The 22,127-nt window shown below is 39.5% G+C and overlaps 1 protein-coding gene across 1 annotated transcript; it reads left to right on the top strand.

Moving 5' to 3' along the window:
• LOC116487460 (adhesion G protein-coupled receptor F4-like) lies at positions 1-8,387 on the top strand. Its single transcript, XM_032184450.1, has 8 exons — positions 1-78; positions 1,838-1,874; positions 2,017-2,177; positions 2,796-3,086; positions 3,845-5,209; positions 5,899-5,940; positions 6,040-6,099; positions 8,285-8,387. The coding sequence occupies exons 1-8, from the start codon at positions 1-3 to the stop codon at positions 8,288-8,290; spliced, it is 2,040 nt and encodes a 679-aa protein (XP_032040341.1). The 3' UTR covers positions 8,291-8,387.
• Positions 8,388-22,127: the final 13,740 nt, after the last annotated feature.

Raw genomic sequence — 22,127 nt, 5'->3', positions numbered from 1 at the left:
ATGGATGTGAGGGTGGCCCACTGCCTGCTCCTTTGGGCTATGCACTTCTTCCCGGTTGCACCACGCATTGCTCCCAGGGTGAGTTGGTGAGCCAAGCTGAACCTTGCATCCCTGAGAGGCCGTGGACTCCAGAGTTTTCTGGCACAGAAGCCAGCAACATTTGATTTTAATGGGTTTGGGGAACTGCCAGTTCACTCGAGTTCATTCAGAATTCAGTTTTACCTACTAATGAAAGGAAAAGATCTCTTCTTTCATATCAGGACTGCTACAGCTTATATTTATCACAGAATCACAGAATTGTCTAGGTTGGAAGAGACGTCAAGATCATCAAGTCCAACCTCTGACCTAACAAAGGTTATCACAGAATCACAGAATTTCTAGGTTGGAAGAGACCTCAAGATCATCGAGTCCAACCTCTGACCTAACGCTAGCAGTCCCCACTAAACCATATCCCTAAGCTCTACATCTAAACGTCTTTTAAAGACCTCCAGGGATGGTGACTCCACCACTTCCCTGGGCAGCCTGTTCCAATGCCTCACAACCCTTTCGGTAAAGAAGTTCTTCCTAACATCCAACCTAAAACTCCCCTGGCACAACTTAAGCCCATTCCCCCTCGTCCTGTCACCAGGCACATGGGAGAACAGACCAACCCCCACCTCGCTACAGCCTTCTTTAAGGTATCTGTATCTTATTATAAGGTATCTGTTATCTTATTTATCACCAGAATTCCCATGGATCTACTAGGCACCCTGGATAATGCATCCAGAATTGTTCTGGTCTGGTTGTACTGTGCTTATTCAAAGTAGATCTGAGCCAGTGAGATACAAATCTCTTCCAAGGATTTATGATGGAGACATAAAATATGTTCCTCCCCACTTTTTTTTTTTTTTTTTTTTTTTATGGGTTTTTCTTTCTGTACAGCCACTTGTAGGCAATGAACATGGTTGTTGCTTTGGGACCTCAAAGCATGAGATGACAAGAGATGCCTTTCCCTGAGGACTGGAGGCTGCAAGGTCTTGCAGAGATCTCTTGGTAAAAGTTCCTCACTGGCTTTCAGGGTTGCAAGGAAGAGGTGCCTGCAGTGAGAGAATTAGTCAAATCAGTAGGTCTGGGAGGAAAACTTTACACTATTCAATACGCTCAATGTGCCAAGCAGCCCCCTGCACAACTCTGAGACTGTTAAAAGCTGCTATTCCGCCTACTCTACCCAGCAATAGCAGTGCGATTTCTAATGCATCGCCAGCCAAGCTTTGTCTCCAGACAGAGTTTGGCTGACGGCAGATAAGCCATTTGACCAAGAAGTGAAAGCCATGTGTGAGCAGTTGCTCTGGATTGAGTCTGCCTGTACAACACGCAGTCCCAGCAAGTGTCCTTCAGCTGAGCATGGCACATCTGCCTCGTTGTTGCTTCCCATTCAGGACTGGAACAAAGAGGCTTTGTTGGTGGTGTTCTGTAGAGCTGTAGCTGCGTCTTATGGCACAAATCACGCAGATCCTTGTACATCAGTGTGAGAATACTGGAGACCTTAAGACTAATATGGGCTTTTTGACTCAGAGATAACTACTGGAGGCATGTATGATCCTGTCCCCTAGCTCAGTATTGTCACTTTAGTAGTACAACTGTGAAGGCTTCACGTAGAGACAAAGCATTAGTAGAAAGTTCTGAATTGTTCTGTATGGGTGATGGGCCATAAACACTCTATTTTGTACCTTAAAAAGTCTTCTGCACCTCAGAAGGACTATTTTGCCCTTGAAGTCACCTTTCTAGTTTGTTCCAGGTAGTCATCTTTTATTTATTTTCATATTCAATATACATTCCACTTTACTTTATTTTTCAGGTCCTCAGCAAGGAATCAAAGACTGGTAATCTGCAAGGTACAGTGAATAGCTACATGTCTTCTAATTTTTTTGAAATGTTATCCATTACCAGTATTTATGCCCCCCCAAATACTCACCTCATGGATTGTAGTATGCCGTCTTGCACATTAGAACAATATTTGCTTGATTTGTTTTCCAGATGGGTGTATAAATCGGATTCCCTGTGAACATAGTGGAGCTATTTGTATTCAGCCTTGTTCTCCCTCCTTCCATGGAGAGATGAGCTTTGTCTGCAAAGACAGAAAGTGGCAAATGTTCATAGATGCCTGTGCAAATCTGGATGTTCAGTCGCTTTTTCAGGTAATGTAACTGTTACACATATACTTTCCCCTACGGTCATAATTTGTTGTGAAGACACATTCCCCTCCCACCCAAACTTTAAATTTTGAGCAAAGGGAAGAAAATGGAATCCTAGAAATCAAATTACAGTGCAGCTTTGACTTCATCTTAAATTAAGTAATTGGAATTTCCCAAATTCACTTCCTATGTTGAAACAGTTCAGAAATGAACTTGTCTTCTTCACCTGGTTTTTCACACAGATCTAAACCAAGACAATGATACTCTAGGATGAACCTGAGAGAACAACTGTGTTCTCAAAAGCTCTTTTAAATTCGAATTACTACAAAGGTCTGTAATAATTAGATGATTTGTAGTAAATTCTTCCCCAACTACAAAATAAAAAACTGTTTTTTTTTTCCAAGTCGCTTGAAGAGTAAGGTAATACATTCAGATCTTGCCCCTTCCTTCAAATGTGTTGCACAAGGAAGAAATTTTTCTCAGTGGAGCTTCGGTCCTGGGTTTCAGGCCTTGCAGCACGTTAATTACACTCCCCAGCACTGTACAAATTTGCAGGTTGTAGTAGTAGCATCATTTTGATTCTGTTTGTTAATCCTGCAAAACGTATTTTTCTCCCTCCAGAGGATTTCTGAACGTGAACCTCTTCCAAGTTCTGGAGGCCACATTAGTGTTGCTGGAGGACACCTGCCCTTTGTAGGGCCAGGAAAGCCAGTGCACGGGAAGCCAGAAAATGAAGCAAAACATTTTGGTGCTGATGACCATGGGAATAGTAACTGCCAAGCTGATTTTTCATGCATCATCCCAGATATCCTGTCCTCACCAGCAATTCCAGGAAACATTGCTGATATAGTGGAATTGCTAAAGAATATCTCCCTGATGTTGTCAGAAAATGTCAATAGAGAAAAAATGCAGGTATTTATTTCTATGGGCTTGAAGAGTTGGATCTGAGCTTGCCAGAGCAGCCGTGCAGTTTCTTGCTTTGCCAGGGACTCTCCAATGAAGGGGTAGCTGCAAGTCACACAGAGATCACCTGGAACGAGTTCCCAAAGGGGGGCATGTTGTGCTGTCAGAGAAACTGTTTGACCTATTCACATATGGCAGAAATCCTCCGGTTCCCATTGGTGGAATTTGTTTCCTTTAAAAGCAAATGTTTGCAGCATTTATAGACTTGGGAGAACACTACAAGGAAGACTTCATTTTTAAAGTATTACATGGCAGAAAAGGCAGTGTTGGATATGCTGATCACAATTGTGTTTTGACATGTCGCATGATAAAAACTGAAATCGTTCCCTGATGAACACAGAAATCAGAGAGGTGGAGGAAGAATTGTGCAGAGGGAGATGTAAACAGAGGGTGCACATTGCAGGTCAAAGTCTGAAACAGAACTGGTATCATATATATATATTTTTTTAAATTTATACTGTTCTTCCCAGTACCTTTTGAGCTTTGATGTGACGAGGACAGTACAATTCTGTTGGTGACTCATGCCAGTGAGATGTTTGGGTTTGACTGAGATGGGTCATGTGAACCTGTTCATTGACAAAGAAGTATATTGACTTTATAGAAACTAACCTTGAGTTTAAATTAGCTTTTTTTTTTTTTTTTTTTCCTCCCTTGGAGACTGTTTTATTTTAACATAAAAAATAACTTATTTTTCTTCTTTGTTTCAGAGTTACAGCAGGATAGCAAACCATATTCTGAACAGCTCTGTCATTTCCAACTGGGCTTTTGTCAGGGACAGAAATGCCAGTTCAACATTACTGGACTCAGTGAACTTATTTGCTGGGAATCTTCTTCTAAGGAATGGGTCGGAAAACATACAGGAACACTTCATCTCTACTAAAGGCTACAGCATATATAAGAATACTTCAGGGAAGAGCTTTGATTTTTCTATGGAGTTGAATAAGACAAGCAACATAAGTGGGCGTGTGGTCATTCCAGAAGAAGAACTTTTGAAGTTACCCAGGACTTCTAAAGCAATCAGCATTGCATTTCCCACGCTTGGAGCTATTATAGAAACCAGCCACTTGGACCCTGTTTTTGTGAACGGAATGGTTTTATCTGTGTCTCTTCCAGAAGAGCTTCAGCATATTTTGCTTACTTTTGAAAAAGTGAATAAACTGGAGAACATCAAGGCTCAGTGTGTTGGATGGCACTCAGCTGAGAGGAGATGGGATAGCAAGGCATGCAAAATGAAGTCAGACAACATCAGCAGTGTTGTTTGTATGTGCAAGCACCACCGCCGGACGTTCAAATCCTTCTCCATTTTGATGTCCCCCACCATGCTGCGAAACGTGGTGTTGGATTACATTACATGTGTGGGGTTAGGCCTTTCTATTTTCAGCCTGGTTCTGTGCCTTACCATCGAGACTGTCGTCTGGCATCATGTTACAAAAACCAAGATAACCTACATGCGCCATTTTTGTTTGGTGAACATAGCTACGTCACTTCTCATTGCTGATATTTTATTCATTGTAGCAGCTATTGTGCACAACACAGCTCTAAACTACCGGCTGTGTGTGGCAGCCACTTTTTTCCTTCACTTTTTCTATCTTGCCCTGTTTTTTTGGATGTTTACCCTGGGTCTCTTGATTCTCTATGGATTGTTATTAGTTTTTTTTAAGATAACAAGATCTGCATTCATAGCTGCAGCATTCTCTATTGGATATGGATGTCCATTAGTCATATCTATCCTCACTGTTGCTATTACTGAACCTAAAAATGGATATTTAAGGAGTGGAGCCTGCTGGCTTAACTGGTATGAGACGAAAGCCCTTTTGGCCTTTGTTGTACCTGCTCTGAGCATCATTGTTGTCAATTTGGCAGTGGTGGTAGTGGTTGTGGTGAAGATGGGAAGACCCTCTATTGGAGATGGCTGCAAGTCACAAGATTTGAGCAACATGATCCGAATTAGCAAAAACATTGCCCTTTTGACACCTCTTCTGGGCCTCACCTGGGGGTTTGGATTAGCAACAATCATTGATAGTCACTCTCTGGCATTCCATGTTACATTCGCACTACTAAACGCCTTCCAGGTAAACCCAGCAAATCTAGGCGTAGTGCCTTCTCAAACTTTGACCTTGGGAAAAGGTAGCAGATAGAAGAGGGGCTGGCAGCATGTACTGTGCTTGAAAAGTAGGCTTTCCTTGCATCTTATCTATTTAACGCAGTAGCTGCACTAGATATTCTGCATTGACATGGATGGAGATGGGCAATAGAACAAACCAGTTGGTACAAAGTCTAATGAAGAATTAAGAAGAATTTATATTAAAATACATGGGTTAATGTCGAGTAACTGCAAAAATGTCTAATCCATATCACCCAACAAATACCCAGAAAATCTTACTTGCCATTAAGGATGATTTTATTTAATTCACCAGTGTCAAAGTCCAATGTTACCTGACATACCATTGTATATCCATACTACCTTAGTTCTTCTTGGCTAATGCTGCTATTAAGTATGTTGAAAAAATTCTGGTATGTAACCCATCAGTCCAGTTTGTAATGAGAATGAACAAGAATTGTGTATCCATTCTTGGCATTCCTGGATAGTCCATGTGACCTGGGTAGGTAAACTCATTTGGGGCATTGCTGTTACTGTCATAGGTGATGAGATGTTTTACACTGATAAAAGCATTATTTTATCTATGCTAGAAGAAATATTTAAGAAACTTCATGTGGTTATGGTGTTTTGTAACTGTTTTTTTATCTCCAATGTTTTTAGGGATTCTTCATCCTATTGTTTGGGACACTTCTGGACAGAAAGGTACTTGGGTCATTTCAACTCTAATCCTGGATTATATGAATATTTTCTACACTTAGAAACTGTAACCTCTAATTCTGGGGGTCTGTTTTTAATCTACAGACCAGAGAAGCCTTGAAGAAAAACTGCCTTTCATCAAAGCGGAAGTGTAGTCTAGCAAAGGTAATTTTTTTTTTCACCCCTTAGTGGTTTTATTTAGGATTTATGCCAATTCTAAAAGTAGAATTTATATCACCTGCTCATTTATACATGGAAGGTATTTTGCAGGTAAAGGTATTAAACAGTAGAAGTGGCAATCTGTGACCTCTACATAACCTGCTGTTATTTTGTACAAAATTAAAAGTAGTTCTTCGGTCTTCTCTCATCACACGTGCTACCAAAGTGCTTTAGAAAGAGAATATGTATGACTTTTCCCTTCAGTAGAATGGATCTATCTTGAGGTTACTAAGTAAGATATAGAATTTGGAATCCAAAATCCTTATGTAATGACCTGTTTGCTTTCTTCACAAAAATATCTCTATGACAGCATCTCTAGTGTGTCAAGAGGGTTTTTCTGCTTCCAGCTGAATGTCAGTTCAAGAAACCACTCAGAGCTCAGCCAGCATATCTGGTGCTAATTAATGTTGTTAATATCAAGGCAATTTATTTAAAGGAAATGTTTAAACCCAAAGGAAACAAATGTGTTTCAGCAGCTTCCTAAGAAAATGTTGACAGCATAGATGTGTTGACATCATTGAGTTAGTGTTTCCTACCTCTGGTGGAAAACCTTTGTCTGATGTTAAATAGATACCTTCCGTTATGAAGGCTTTAGAGGCACTAAAGATAATAATTCCTTTATGCTACTAGCATTGCTGGTGTGCTTTGGGTCATTTGGTGTTAGAGAAGCCGATTGTGCAACTTTGGACTTCACTGCATCCTTCCTCTCCAATGTAGTCTTTGCTTGCATCCAGCTTTGCTGTTATGTGCTAAGTTTAAATGCAGTGCAGAAGGTCCTCTTTTAAAAAGAAAAAATAAAATAGCCCTGCTAAAGTTAACTATTTCCCTGTCTAACAAGAAAAAGAAGGGAAGTTTCTGATTTGCTCCTTGTTTAATAAACTCAGATTACAACTCCTGCTTTTCAGTACTAGGATCCAAATAACAGTGAGGATGTAAATCCTCATATGAGGCTTTAGGTCAGGCTTGAAAGTTAAAATTTCACTCAAGTCACCACCAACAATATTCTGGAAAAAAGAGGTGGAAATAACACTAAACCAGTGACTGAGCAACACTTTCTAAAGGTGTTACCTCGCTGAGCAAAACTGGTTGTGGAAGCCATAACTGCATTTGGCTAAGCACTTGGTTTGATTCTGGCACTCACTTTGGTGGAAGAGACCACATGTAAATATTTACCATTGCATAACAGAGAGGGGTGGAAAATGTTAGTTACTCACTTGTAAAGTTGTTTGTGAATATGGAGCTTGACTCACCAGAGCTGGAAAAGTTTGTCACGGTACATTTTTTATTTTATTTTTGTCTTCTGAGATGCTTCAGAGAGGGACTACATATCTGGAGTCTTAGTGGTGAATATTTAAAACATCTAGGGCTATGCAGACTCGTGTAGAATCAAAGAATATGGCAAGTTGGAAGGGACCCTCAAGGATCATGGAGTCCAGCTCCTGGCTCCGTGCAGGACCACCCAAAACCAGACCCTATATCTGAGAGCGTTGTCCCAATGCTTCTTGAACTCTGGCAGCTTGGTGCTGTGACCACTGCCCTGGGGAGCCTGTCCCAGTGCCTGACCACCTCTGGGTGCAGAACCTTTACCTAACCCCCAGCCTGACCCTGCCCTGTCCCAGCTCCATGCCGTTCCCTCGGGTCCTGTCGCTGTCCCCAGAGAGCAGAGCTCAGCACCTGCCCCTCCGCTCCCCTCGTGAGGGAGCTGCAGGCCACCATGAGGCCTCCCCTCGGCCTGCTCTGCTCTGGGCTGAACAAACCAAGGCACCTCAGCTGCTCCTCATACATCTTCCCCTCCACACCCTTCACCATCTTTGTAACCCTCCCTTGGACACTCCCTAATAGTTTTATGTCTTCCTTTTATTGTGGTGCCCAGAACTGTCAAAGTACTCGAGTTGAGGCCACACCAGTGCAGACTGAGTTAGTCACTTCCATCAGCCGACTAGCAGTGCTGGGCTTGATGCACCCCAGACTTACTTCAGGTCTTCTAGCTTCTCCTTTCTTTTGGTTCAGATTTAAAGATGACTGTGGTGTTTCTCAGAGGATTTTATGGAAGTAGATTTTAAGTGTTTGAAGTGGAACCTCTACCTATATGGAAGATGTATCTAATCTGAGCTGCTGATTTTTCTCCTAGTCCTAGCAATGGACAGTTGTCTTCAGTGGATCTGACCAGTGAAAGGACAAGGAGCAACTCTTGCAGAGAAATTCTGGTTGGAGATGAGCCTTAGTGGTGACCAGTTCAGAGTGTGGACAGCACTGTCTTGGAGCATGACCACAGGAAGCATCGTGAAAACCAGAAGAGAAAAGGTCCTGAACCTGCTGTCAGGAGCAAGAAACCATCAGCGTTTCTGCAACCCTCAGAGGAAGCACAGTGACATGTAAAAGTTGTTTCTCACCGTTGTGAAAACTGCTGTGAGGAGAGTTTGTCCTCATTTGCCATTTCAGTGCTTCAAGTTCTTCCTGTTTTTGTTTTTCCACATCAGTGCAATAAGGAGCTGTACAGCATATGGGACTGTTCTAACATTTGTACATCACATTAAAAATGAAATAACTTTGAGTGTTATCTAGCTATTTTTGTCTGTCCTTGACCACAAATAATTCTATTAGGTGGGCATTGTATTCATCAGATGTCTCTACTCTCAGGCTGAGGGACAGCATAACTCTGTTTCTGTGTTACAGCTCTGTTCTCCATCTCAGTATCCCTATGTCAGAGGAAATGTAGAAAACACTTTTCTAGTCTTTCAGGAACAGAATTGTCATTCTTTTTCCAGTCCTGCAACGAACAGGCAGATGAAGGAAAAGCCCTCCACAAATAGGGCTTCCCTTCCCTCTTTAGATGTGGGAAAGCAAGCTTTGAATATGATTCAGAGTTGAATCAGGTGTAGATGGAGATCTCCTATATCACTTGTGGTGTACTAACCAAGGAAACAGTTCATCCACAGATGATTGTATATCTGGTTTTATTAGAAAGAAATAAAAGTCCTTGGAAAGAAACCCTTAGTAATGAAGACTTGGATAGAAATGTGTTGTCTCTTGTCAGGACAAGTTGATGCTTTCAAATAAATAAAGTTGAAATGTTGTCTTTGTTTCTAGTAAGTGGTCCTTATCATCCTCTATCAAAAGCTGTAGACAAACACCTTTTATAATTAGCTAGTATTACTCAGGCCAAAAATGTCTCTTCCTATTCTGGCTATATGTTTGAAATATAGTCAATTTAATCAGTGTACTGCTGGCCTATGTCATCAGCACCCTTTTACTGAAGAAGGATTAAAATATCCTGGCAGATGAACTGTGGGTTGTGGGGCATGTGATAAAATACTATACAAAACCCACAGCTAGTGTTGCGGAGAAGCTGGGACAGTGGAGATGATCTGTAGGGCAGATCCTCTTGTCCCCAGGAATCAGTTGCTGCCTTGCATTTTCCACTCCTGTCTTGTCTCTACAAAGACTCATTATAAGAGGCTACCCCTGCTCCTTTTTTTTTTTTTTTTTTTTTTTTTTTATGGTGTGTCTGCATGCCTGAGAGCTTTGATTAAATTGAGATAAAATTGGGATCCTGTGTAACATAAATTTAAAAAGACTATTGCCCTCAAAGTCCACTTCTTAGTGTCAAACAGCATCTTCTGTGCTTGACATTTCTCTTCTCGAAGCAATTATAGAGCTTACTCCTTGCCTACCTCCCTGCAAGTTGCATGTGTCATAGAGTTGTGCAATATATTTAAAAACACCTCTCTTTCCTGCCAGCTTTCCAGGGCTGCATTTAAGTCAGATTTTTGTTGTTTGTTTTGTTTTGTTTTCCTGTTAACAGTGAAATTTTATTAATGAAACATTGGGATTTTTATAGTACCTGCAAACACAACAGGACTTGCCTTAACTGAACACTTTGCCCTTCCCTCATATGTACATCCAGGTGTGTGTCAGACCCCAGTTCTTTATAGCTGTGGATTTGCAGAAGCTGGCACAAACCACAGTATTTTGCCCTGTTTTTTATGATCATTTAGCTAATTAAGAATATCTGGGGTTTTACAGAGAACCAGTTAATGGTACAGGATGAGGGTAAGGACTGGAGATTTATTTTTATATCCCCAAATTAAACTGACCAAGGACGTTTCATGAATGTTTTTTGAGAGGTGAAAGCTGTAGCTGTCCTCTAAGCATTGTGAAATGGTAATTTTTTTGTAAGTGTTGTGATTGATGGCTAAATTCTAATCCTAGCTAGAGGGGGAAGAAGGGGAAGAAAAATCACTAGAGTTGAAATTCTGTTGTAACAGATTAATGTCAATGCCAATTATTATGAGATGGACCCATTAACGTGCAGGGGTTTATTTTGAAGCTGTTCCACCATGTCTGCCAGTGTGATCAGACTTGAAAACCTGAAGTGCTCTTCTTCACCAGGTGTTGCAATTAATAGGAAAACCATATTTTTCCCCGGACTTAGTGTTGGTTGCACGGCCAAGAGTAGACAGATATCAGAACCCATTGGTTGGGTAGGTAAAATTGAATTATCTTGAATCAAGCTCGAAGCCAAAACAAGTTCTTGGGCAGAATATTAATTTATCCATGTTGTGAAGTCCCTCTGCTGCCTACAAAAGCATCTAGGCAGTCATGCTCTGCAGGGCATCAGGAAGTGATTTAATTGTGAAAATGTTACTTGGCAAAGAAGCATTCTGGTGCTGCCTTGTGGTTAGTCTGCTTGGATTTTGGTGTCAACAGTATGCTTTGCTAGACAAGTAGGGATAGTAAGGTAATATCCTTCCCTAAGTCAATCCATGCTTTAGGCTATGGAAAAGAAGCACAGTTTTGGATGTGCAGCACCAATTGGAGTTTCCTCTCACAACTTTCATTCTACTGCAAAATTTTTCACAACTGGAAAAAGTCATCATCTGCCAATTTATTTATTTAGCTACAGCTGATTTTTCACTTTTATTTTCAGCAGTGCTAAACTTGAGAAGCCCAAGTGCTCTCCTGCTTGCTTAAGCATCAGTGTTTACTTACAGTCCTTCAACCCTCATGAAAGATGTACGTGTATCCTTCGAATACTTTTGTTTCAGGTTGAGACCAATAACACATCATCTATTTGGGCTCTTTGAAGATTGTGTTGAACAATGGTTTGATCAGAAAGAACATTCCGACCCTTGGGAATGCAAGTCGAGGTTTTTAATTTACTTATTCATGCTGCAGCGTCCCTGGTTAGGGAACAGGCAGACTGTTCCAATTAGTGGGCTACTGGAAGATCAAGCTATATTTAGCTTGAATTTATCTGTCTTCAACTAGTCTTCTGTGGCTTTAATGTTTGGTAATCATCCCAGGACCTTTTCTCCTTTGAATTGTTGTTTTCAGTAGCCAGATGTGAATACCTGGTATTGTAGGTATCCCCAGGCAGAGCAATCTGATTTAGCTGGCTCTTTGATGGCAGTTCCAAGAAAAATAAGAGGGGAAAATTGCATCAATGGACTCATATCTGTGCCAACCTCCTTAATAAACCCTGCTATTCATTAGTAATAGTTTTGGTCCACATCACATCTTGGAGTGTTTTCCTTCCAGAAATACTCCCCTGACATCGGTAGTTAATCCAGACTCCCAACGGTCTGAGAAAGCAGAGGTGGACCTGGTGTACCCCATGCCTGTCTAAATCGCGTTAGATCCATGACACTGATGAGTGTCTCTGAGTGATTACAGTTTCCACCACTGAGGATTTATTTATTCTAGTTAATGATGCTTACTCATGCAACCTTTGATTCTGTTATGGGGTGGCTGAAAATCTCTTGCATTGCTGGGATGGTTGGCTTGGGAGCTCTGGGGCAGCCTGGATTTCCAGCTTAGCTTCTGCATTATTACAAAATGTTATGTTAATCTCTGGCAGTCAGAAAGATATGGCAGAAAATCTCCCTTTATCTCCTGTACCGCAAGCTAAGTGCTGCTGTGCATAACAGGAATAGGACAGTAGAACAGAGGATTTTGACCTTTTTATCAAAATGCTGTCAAGCTACTTGAGCATAATATGTCAGGATCTGCTCAAAGATCTGCTGAAGACAAGATTTGAAGGCTGACTTGGCAGCGTGCTCATTAGTAGTAAAATTCTCACTGACTTAAAATGAGCTGCCAAGCAATAAATGTCTTGGAAGTACCTGTTCTTGGGACAAGTTTCACTGATATATATATATATATATATATATAAATATCACTGATATATATATATATCAGTTTTACTGATCAGTGTATATATATCAGTATATATGTATATATGATAAGATCAGATGTATATATATCAGTATATATATCAGTTTTACTATATCAGTGAGATATATATTTATCAGTTTTTATTAATATTTTTAATCTAGAAGAAACTGTTGAGACTAACTAGAACTTTCCCTCAGGTGATCAAATAAGCTTTCAGCCTTATTTTGTGCAAACAAGATAGATTAGCCTGCCTTTTTCTTTTCAGAAGAGGAATCATAGTATTAAATTTGTATTGATTTCTTTTTTGTTTGCTAGTAGGTGGAAGAACTAATTTAGTACAGAGATGCATCCTTAAAGTTACAAGCTGTGTTGAAGTAACAGTTATTTGGGTCTGCTTCCCTAAATGAATGTGTGAAAACACACCAAAAAAAAAAAAAAAAAAAAAAAAAATTGAGAGATTTTTGGTTACTGAGACTTAAGCTGCAAATACAGAAATTAAATCTGTAAAAAAAAATAGTGGCTGGCATCTGAAACAGATACAAGACAACTTAATTGTGATGGTGACAAAGAAAAAGGCTGCAAAACTTTTATTACTATTATTTATTTATCTATGTACTAACTCATTGGAGACAGTGCTTACCAGCCCTTAAAGCCCCATCTGGGACATGCTAATAGCCAGATAGTAGCTGGACACAAGGCTTTAGCCATCAGGCTTCTTCACATGAGTACATGCCATCGTGCAGCTCCCCACTGGGCTGTTCATGTTGTGTGGCTCCTCCTACAGCATTGCAGTTCTTGCTGCACCAGACCTGTTTTATAGTGAGACCCATAGGGGTTGTGATGGTGTGAAGATGTGGGAGCATGGTATGGGGCCCACAGGAAGCCCATTAACAGGTACTGCCATGGAGACCTTCACATGGTCTTTGTCCCAAGGTGTCTGGGACATCAAGAGTTTGGTATGTGGCAATGGGAGATAATAGCTGCCAAAAGCATAGAGCAGAAGTTGATGAGATGTCCAAGATTGCTCTCCCAGTTATCTGGAGCTCTGTGGTTGTTTATCGGCAGCAGAAGGCAGTCTGTTTGTAGGCCACTTTACCACTGAGGGTTTGCAAGGAATTATGGAATTTATTTCCTTGAGGGCATTTTTGCAATTAAGTGTCATTTGTATATGCAAGATAGGATGTGCCCGATGCATGCACGATTGCTTCCATCTAAAGGAATGTTAGTTGCCCTTCTTGCTGGACGCAGTCCTGGATTATGTAAATTATAAAGCTGAATAAATAGCTGGCATGTGTTCCTGATCATGTGAGCTACCACAAGATTCTTAAAAATAATGTGCTTTATGGCAATGGAAATGGAAATTGAGCCAGAGGGGAGAAAGGAGATGTGTTATGTGAGAAGCACTGTTGTTGCTTCTAGCTCTTCTATGACTACTAGTTCATAGGGAGATGAAAAATATACAGGAAAGTTGTGTAAGTACAATCAGTGTGACTTTCAGCTGAAATATGCTCCAAATATAATTGACCCAGTGATGGAATAGTCACCTCTCTCCATAGATTACCTGAACTGCTGTCAGTCAGTCCTAATTTCTCCCAGTGCATAAATTCTCTTGGGCCACCTCAAGAAGTGAGTGGGATGTAAACCTGAATCCTCCTTTTCTAAAAGTATTACTGATAAAAGAACAACAGCCACAGAGTGCTATGGGGAAGGTCCAATGCTGGTTTGAAAGTCGAGTCATGCTGTGTAGCTCCCTGGTCAGGAGACAGTGTTTCAGAAAGAAGACAAAACATTTTACTGATTGTAAAAACGTCACATCAGGCTAAGTGTAACTAGCGCTGGGACAATCCATAGCTCATACTAACTTCATTCAGACTTTAATTGCTCTTTTAAAATTGTTTTTGTAGAAAGACATTAATGCTTTCAAGTGTGTATCTGCCTAAATGTTTTTTTACAGGCATTTACATGTGATCAATTTTTTTTTCTTCTGTTGAAAATAAAATCCACACATGCTATTTATATTATACATTAGTGAAAGTTGGTGATAACTTGATTTTCATAAAAGTTGGTCGGTCCAATCACTGATGCTGGTGATTACTTGAGGCATGCCATACCTAACCTTGCCTTTTCTTTCCTGAAAGTCTCAACACTGGGAACCGTATTTTCTGACCTTGGTTAAATTCTCCCTTCATGAAACTGTGCAACACAACCCTGACCCAAGTACCAAATCTGAATATTGAGAATATGATCTATTCATTTTTCTTTCCAGCTATTTTTGCACAGAGTGCAGCATGCTGGAGAGATGGGCTATGGCTCAAGATCCTGCAAGATGCCAGAAAACAGGTGAATAACAATAGTGCCTGAACACTGAAGGCTTCCCCTTGAATATTTTTTGTTATGCATGTGTTTATGAAATTACACTCTGAAATATGTTAGTGACAGGTAAGACATAGATATTTTTAAATATGTACCTGCTAATAAAAAGTCTTTGCCTTGTGCAGTTCTAAGTAGAAGTCATATGGTTTAGTACCATAAGGTAGTCATCTCTCACTGCAGGAAATCAGGTAATTAATGATCACTTACCAAAATTCTTCATTCTTAGGAAGGTGTTAGTTTTGCTGATGCAAGCAGAAAAGGCCTCTGAAATCATGCATTTTTATGAAAGAAACTGTTAAAACTGTATTATTTTCAACTGGTAAAATCTGGGCTTGAATTCAGGTTAACTCGATAAGATTTGACATAACTAACTCATTGTTTCCAGTGTATAAAAACAAGTCATGTAGTCCAAAACTGATCTTATTATGATGTAAAGAAAAGCAGATAGTATGCAATGAATTCTTGGATTAATTCTTAAGGGTAAACTCATTATTTCCAAAATATATTCCTATCATAATTAGAAGACACATTGTAAGGCAATAGCCTTACCACAGTTTGCAGCAGAAATACTTTCCCAATATTTTCTGTTCATCAAAATTCCTACATATTAAAAGAAAAAAAAAAATGTTAACAGCAGAAGAGAAACATAAAGGGAGACATTTGAAATACAGCTAGCATCTGCAAGTTTTTTTTTTTTTTTTTTTTTTTTTTTTTTTTAATTATTTTCTGGAGATCTGACTCCAGAAGGCTGAACTGTTAAGACTTTCTAAAAGAGGCACTGCTAGAGGTATGCTTTGGTGAACATCTAGAAAAGAAGTCAATTTTCATCAGTGTGCCTACAAATGTTGGGACAAAATGAGATCAGTGATACTTGTTTACAGTTTTTAAAACAAGGTTATTTTTATTGGTGCAATCAATATAAACCATGTAAACATCAGAAATAGAAAGAGAAATGTAATGGATTTTTCTCAGTTCTCTTATTTGCACACAGGTGTGACCATCCTAGTAGTAAATAAAAACTCTAAATTTGAAGGAACAACTTGGGCACTTGTAGAAAACTTTCTTTGCCCTGCTAAAGTCTGAAATTTCAGTCATCTTGCTTTTATTATCGAGATCATCTCGGCATGTATTCAACTCAGTTTCTGTGTAAGTTAAAAATAAAGACAATTTCAGTGTAACAAATTATTGATTTGGAAAATAGTATTTGAGGCAAGTTCCTTCTGAATTTCATCATCTTTTTTTTTTTTTTTTTTTTTTTCCTAGTCTTTTCCTGGGCTACTCAGTGACCCTAAAGCTTTTCTTGCAGAATTGAGGTCTGTGTAATGATTTAGCCTTGTTCCTGTGGTGTTGCTTTGCCATTGTAAGATAATCGAGAATCATCAATTTATCTAGTTTTGAGGAAGATTTGGCCCACAAAGTATCTTGGGCAGGGTTGTTCTGACTGCACATTGACATTCACTTCTGAGCCTGTGTTGTAGGGCTATTCAAGTAGGCACTCAGAAATACTCACTGAGTACTGGTTTAGTTAGTTTTTTCCCACTCAAAGAGTAACTTTGAATGTACTGTCCCTGGCTGCATACCGTTGTAGCATCTTTCAGATACAGCATATTTTTCAGATAACACACTTCCCAATACGTTAATTTTATTTTATTTTTTTAACAAAGATGCCCTAATGATAGGAAATGTTAGATTGATTTATGGATGAAAAGTATGTCATTGGCTTTATCACCAGACTTAAGGAACAGTCTATGTATGTGCATGTATCAAAACACATTATATAGCCTTTATATGTGGAAAAAAAGGGTAAATCTGTTCATGCAACATCAATAGAGGCTGTGCATAGAATAAGTTCTACTGTTTAATAGCTGTATGGGGTGTTAGGTATACAGAGCTATCAAAAATAAACAACCAACCCAATGAAGTGAAATATCTCTGGTAGGATTAAAATTCAACAATATGTGGCCAGTGGAAAATTTGTGAAATCTGTTAAAGCGTGCATGGCTGGAGCTGCAGACTAATGAGTTTATTTGCTTCCTTCACTCATGTGAGAGAAAGATGAGGAAATGTGCAAACGAATTACTGTGTTCTAATTTTTTGTCATCAAAGATACAGACAGTATCTTCTCAGACAGGCTGAGATGAAGACAAACAGTTGTTCCCAAAGGTTGACTGAAGAATTTTTAAAATGGAAACGAAGTGGAAGGGTGAAAATATGGAAACAATACAGAAAACAAATACCTAAAGCATTTTCCTTACAAAAAATCGTGTTGATAAAACACACAGGAAGTGCCCAAGGCCAAGTTGAATGGGGCTTTGAGCAACCTGGTCTGGTGAGAAGTGTCCATGGCTATGGCAGGGGATTGGAACTGGATGGGCTTTGAAGTCCTTTCTGACCAAACTATTCTATGATTCTATGATTTCCCTGATGGGCTGTGAGCTGAGCACCTCTGGAAATGGCCAGCCTGTTTCCCCATTGCATGGAGAGCACCTCACTACTGTTGTGGTGTTGCTCCCAGGTAAAACCAGAGGTGAGCTACAGGCATGGAAACCTTCCCTGTGGTAACTAAAAGTTTGGTCTGCTAGCATGACCTTGATAAAAGCAATTTTTAAAAGTCAAAGTCATCTTGCTCAGCACATTCACACTTTCTTTTTCCTGACCAGACAGCCACTGAAGGTGTAAATATAATGGAATCTGTCATCTTAATGTCATAGATTTTCCCCTTTTTTCATCAGTGTTAGCACAGACCCGTGGGGAATGTGTAGTGCGAGCTCTGAGATCTCCCTCCCGCAGAGCAGCTCCCCCACCTCAGTTATCGTCTGCATTGAGGAAATCCAAAAGGTACTTTTTCCAAAGTACAAAAATACATATTTGAAGGGATAACACTGCTTCCCTCCCCAAACTTGTCCTCTTTATTGAACAAATCCTTAACCGAAACGTCAGGATTTTCATCACTGCAAAGTCTTTAATAGTCACTCCTTCAGCATAACTTCCAATTCATTTATTTAAAAATCAAAACAAACAAAAAACTTATGCAAAAGTACAGGGGATCACTTTTAATTTCATATATAGCATTTTGATACTGTTGGTATGAAATGTATGTTGTGTAAATTTAGATGTGTTTTGCTGGGAACTTTCAGAAAATTCTGATGCCTACAATTGGCTTTTTATTTACATATTTATGTAAATATTGACTTAACTGTTTACAGCAAGGGTTGCAAGATGAAAACCCAAGCCACATCCAGCTCAGGAAAAACAAATCACTTGGTCTCCACTCTGCATCTCGCCATCCTCTTCCCTGGGACACTCACATAAAGGCTATCATCTTTTCTCATGGGGAAATTTGGAGGAAATGGAGAAATTTGCAGCTGAGTGCTTTCTTCTTTTTTGTCAAGGGCTCTTCTTTCCCTTCCTCAGCTCTATGAGTGATTGTGCAGCAGTATACAAGCCAAATGCACTTGCCCTGGAAAAAAAATCCATGTTTGTCTTGTCCTACTGCCGGGATGAGCCTGGTCTTACTCCGGGCTGTAGATGCACTTTGTTCCCATGGGTTTTTGTGCTCACTGTGTATCTCTGATGATACCACAGAGTGTGTTCGCTGATGGACTAGAAGAGGAAAGTGTCATTTGCACAAGAAGGTACATTGTTGGTACATTTTTGGTGTAGGTATTGTCTTCTTTCTGTATGTTCATTGACAGTTAAAATTTCAAAATATGACAGAACAAAAAGGTTGACTGAATAAAACTGAAACCCTGCTGAGTTTCATGGAACCAATCTTTTCTGGGAAAAAAAAAAAAAAAAAAGAGTCACCTCCAGTTCTGTTCTCTGGGTTCCAGCTATCATGAGCAGATGTTTAGAGGGCCAGCTGATCAGCTGTTCCTCTCTTGTTCCATTTTTTTCCTTGACACCTATATTAGTTCCAGGCCCTTTCCACATGAAATTTTGTATCTGAATAAAGGCATAAGTCAAAGTTTGTCTAAGCTGAACAAATTTTCATGCTTCCTAATTAATCCTCAGTGTTCCTCCTCTCCAGACTTGTCACATTCTCCTCTCTTTCTACATCAAGACATGATTTTGGTGATTTGTCTCTGGCAATAAATATACTCTCAGATAGTCACCCATCTTATTTTTTTATTTTTTTCCCCTAGGTTTTCTGTGCTGTTTGATTTTATGAAATCTTTTTTTCATTGGGGTGTCTGTTCTGGTGTAGGATGTCATCACATACTAAGGAAAAATGTTTAAAGAAATTCTTCAGGGAGAATAATGGAAACATCTTTTTGTCTTAGCAAGTTAATGCATGATTTCACTTTTACAGTTGTGTAAAATGGCTGCACCATCTAAACATTTTATGCCAGTTGTACTGCACAGCCAAGTCTTTTATACTAAGAAGTATAAGAAGTGTTTTATTAGAAGGGTTTTATTTGTTTTCTTTTGAAATATGAGGTGATGTGACTTTTCCTATTATTATCTGATTTCTCTTTAGGGGAAAATGTCAGTGTGACTTGATTAAATTAACATTCCTGAGGCAACATTTCTGACTGTGAACTTTTCTCCGAAAAATCATCCATATGTACTGATCATCTTGAACTTTAGCATAAATTTGGTATGCACCAATTTTGCTGGCAAATTGTTAATTAAACAAACCTTAATTATGTTTAGCAAAATCATGAAAACCCAAGTGCAATCACAAGGATGTAGACAAAGTACTACCTTCTGTAGTATTCTCTGTAATGACTTGGAAATGTAGAAATATTTCATCTGTATTTCAGGGCTCCTAAAAACTTGAGGAGATTGAAATGGGAAGCAGGCAGCCTGTAATTAAATGGTTGTTATCTTGGGTATAGTAAATTATTACTTAAATAATTTTAAAATTAATTTGGGGTGTAAGGAGATAACATTTTTCTTCAACCTCTGTGAGTTTTTAATTAAATCACAATTAAGAAAGCACATCAAGGCACATTTAAGAAAAGGTCAGCGAAGCACCTGTAAGTAATCATTGTTGCATGAATTCCTACCTCCTAGCTAATGAGTTTGTGAGGCAGGAATTGCATTTGTGTGACAAGCAAAACATTTCCATATTTTAAATGGTTTGCATTCCTTATAAGCTCATCCAAAAGCCCCCTGTGTCATGTTACCTCATTTATGAACTGTAATCTTGGGAAAACCTCTCTCTTTGGATATCTTGGTGTAGTTCCCTACTGAGTTGGGATTAATCCTGAGTCTGTGGAGGTACCCTTGTGTCAACCTTATCTATGGAGATTATGCACTATCTTGGATGGGATACCTATTTTCAGAAGCACTAAGTTTGAGGGAAATGGGTCCATTTCCTTACCCCTCACATATTTTTGTATACTGTGGCACATGCTAGCACATGGAGACAGGGGTGGTAGTGGTGTCTCCCCATGAATTGTGTTTGATTGCTTTTATACTTATCAGCCCCCAGGCGAATTTTGTTGTTTGTCCCCAAGCTGGCAGTCAAGCTGAGGACAAAAGGGCTGTGAAGAGAAAATTGCAATGTCCTTCATAATTTAATGGCCATTTCAATCATTTTCCAAAATACAGCAGCTTAATATTATTGTCTTGTTAGTATTACCTCAATAATGAATCACTTACACTGTCCATGTTCTGTGTGATATTGCTCTGTCTGCTTTGTTGTTTCTGTGTGTTCAAGCACATATATGCATTCAGAAATCTACTACAAAGATTTCCTGAGTTCCTCAACAGCTGAAAAGCATTATTGATGCTACTGAACTCAAGATCTGGAGGAGCCCGCCTCTCTCAAAAGGCAATTAAGCATGTTTTCCCTCCCTTGAGACAATATAGGATGAACACATGGTCTTACTATTGCATTTGTGGAGGATTTGCACACTTCTCTATTTTCTCCTTGGTGGCATCGCTTCTCAGCTCAGCTCTGAACCACTAAGCTGAGTTCATATTCTTCATCTTTACTTCTCAAGAGTGGAGGAAAATATCTCCTGAATGTTTGATTCAAACATGGCTTTGTCTCTTTCCAGTAGTTTTATGATTCTGTCTCTATACTTTTGCTATGAATGTTTAGGGGGAAAAACATCTCGCTCAATAGAAGTAGAAAACTTTTTTGTTTCTAAGTAGAAATTCCAGCATGCCACTCCAGTCACTTTGATATGCATTCCATGTTTTTACTGAGTTTGATACAAGAGAGGGAATTTGCTCATGGTTTCTTTCCTTCTTCACTTCAAAATTTAACGCCAAAACACTTTTTCCTAGAGAAAAGCTCAGTGACTTTGGAAATATAGATCATATCAGCTCCTACCAGCATATATGTGCACAGATATGCAGTGTATGTATCATTTATGTTCATGACCTTGAAATGATCTAAACAAGTTCAGCAATGGCTGGTTAGCATCTGATACCCTGCCATAAAACACCCGAGTCTTTCCTTAGTCTCTTTGCTTCAGTATGAAGAAGCCTTAAGGGATTTGTTCTCAAAGTTGGGAAAACTTTAGCTAAACTTCCAGTAATTTTCATTTTTTTCCTTCTGTGCCTTCTGGAGGATACTACATTGAAATGGTGCACCTGCAATTGTGAAGAGTTTATCTGTTAAATCATTTTCTGCTTCTTGGATAGATTTTGAGTCTTTCTTTGCGTTATAGGGTCCAGCCCTCTGTCTCAGAGCTGCCCATACCCCAGTAGAGATCATAACATGAATTCATCACCATTTAGAGAGAGAGATTGTGAACAGCAAGGGATTTCAAATACATAAGCAAACCTCGTTTGAACACTGGGAATTGCTAAGATGAAGGTTTATCCACCATCATGAGTTTGTGTGTTTCCAAATCTCTTATTCCTTTAGGAAGAAAATATTTTTGGAGGGTAACACTTCAGGTTACACATTTTTATTGGAGCTCTACTCAGTTGTGATATGGGACATTAGGCTACCACAGTGTGAAGACTGTAAAATTAATCCACTGAGTGGAGAGGGCCCTCTTGTTTGCACAGAAGTTTCTTCATCCCTCTGGTAGTATAACTTATACTGCAGTGGGAGCCCCATAAAACAAAGGCTTAGAAAAAAAGAACATTAGGTCTGTTTTGGGGGCATGTTTTCTGGTTACATCTTCATCTACTTGTGCTGCAGTCACTCAGTTTTCTTCTTTGGTCTACATCTTTTAGTAAATATGATCTATTGTGGGTGTATTTCCTAGATTAATAGAGAGGTTTTGGATGGAAAGGCCCTTAAAATCAACCAATTCTAAGCCCCTTGACATGGACAGGTACACCTCCACCAGACCAGGTTGCCCAAAGCCCCATCCAGCCTGGCTTTGAGCACTTCCAGGGAGGGGACATCCACAGCTTCTCTCTGGCACCTCAGTGCCATTCTGCAATAATTTGTATTCAGTCGTCTAACATTAAGCCATTTCTCATAAAACACATAGACTGGGAAATTAAAA

Source organism: Aythya fuligula, chromosome 3 (genome assembly GCF_009819795.1).
Source record: "Aythya fuligula isolate bAytFul2 chromosome 3, bAytFul2.pri, whole genome shotgun sequence".
NCBI lineage: Eukaryota > Metazoa > Chordata > Aves > Anseriformes > Anatidae > Aythya > Aythya fuligula.
The sequence above is the reverse complement of the archived record's forward strand: the minus strand, read 5'-3'. Positions and strand labels throughout refer to the sequence as shown.

Coding starts and splice junctions, on each gene's coding strand:
- LOC116487460 (XM_032184450.1), top strand. CDS start 1: ATGGATGTGAGGGTGGCCCACTGCCTGCTCCTTTGGGCTATGCACTTC. Junction 79..1,837: donor CACCACGCATTGCTCCCAGG/GTGAGTTGGTGA, acceptor TTTATTTTTCAG/GTCCTCAGCAAGGAATCAAA. Junction 5,210..5,898: donor CACTACTAAACGCCTTCCAG/GTAAACCCAGCA, acceptor CAATGTTTTTAG/GGATTCTTCATCCTATTGTT.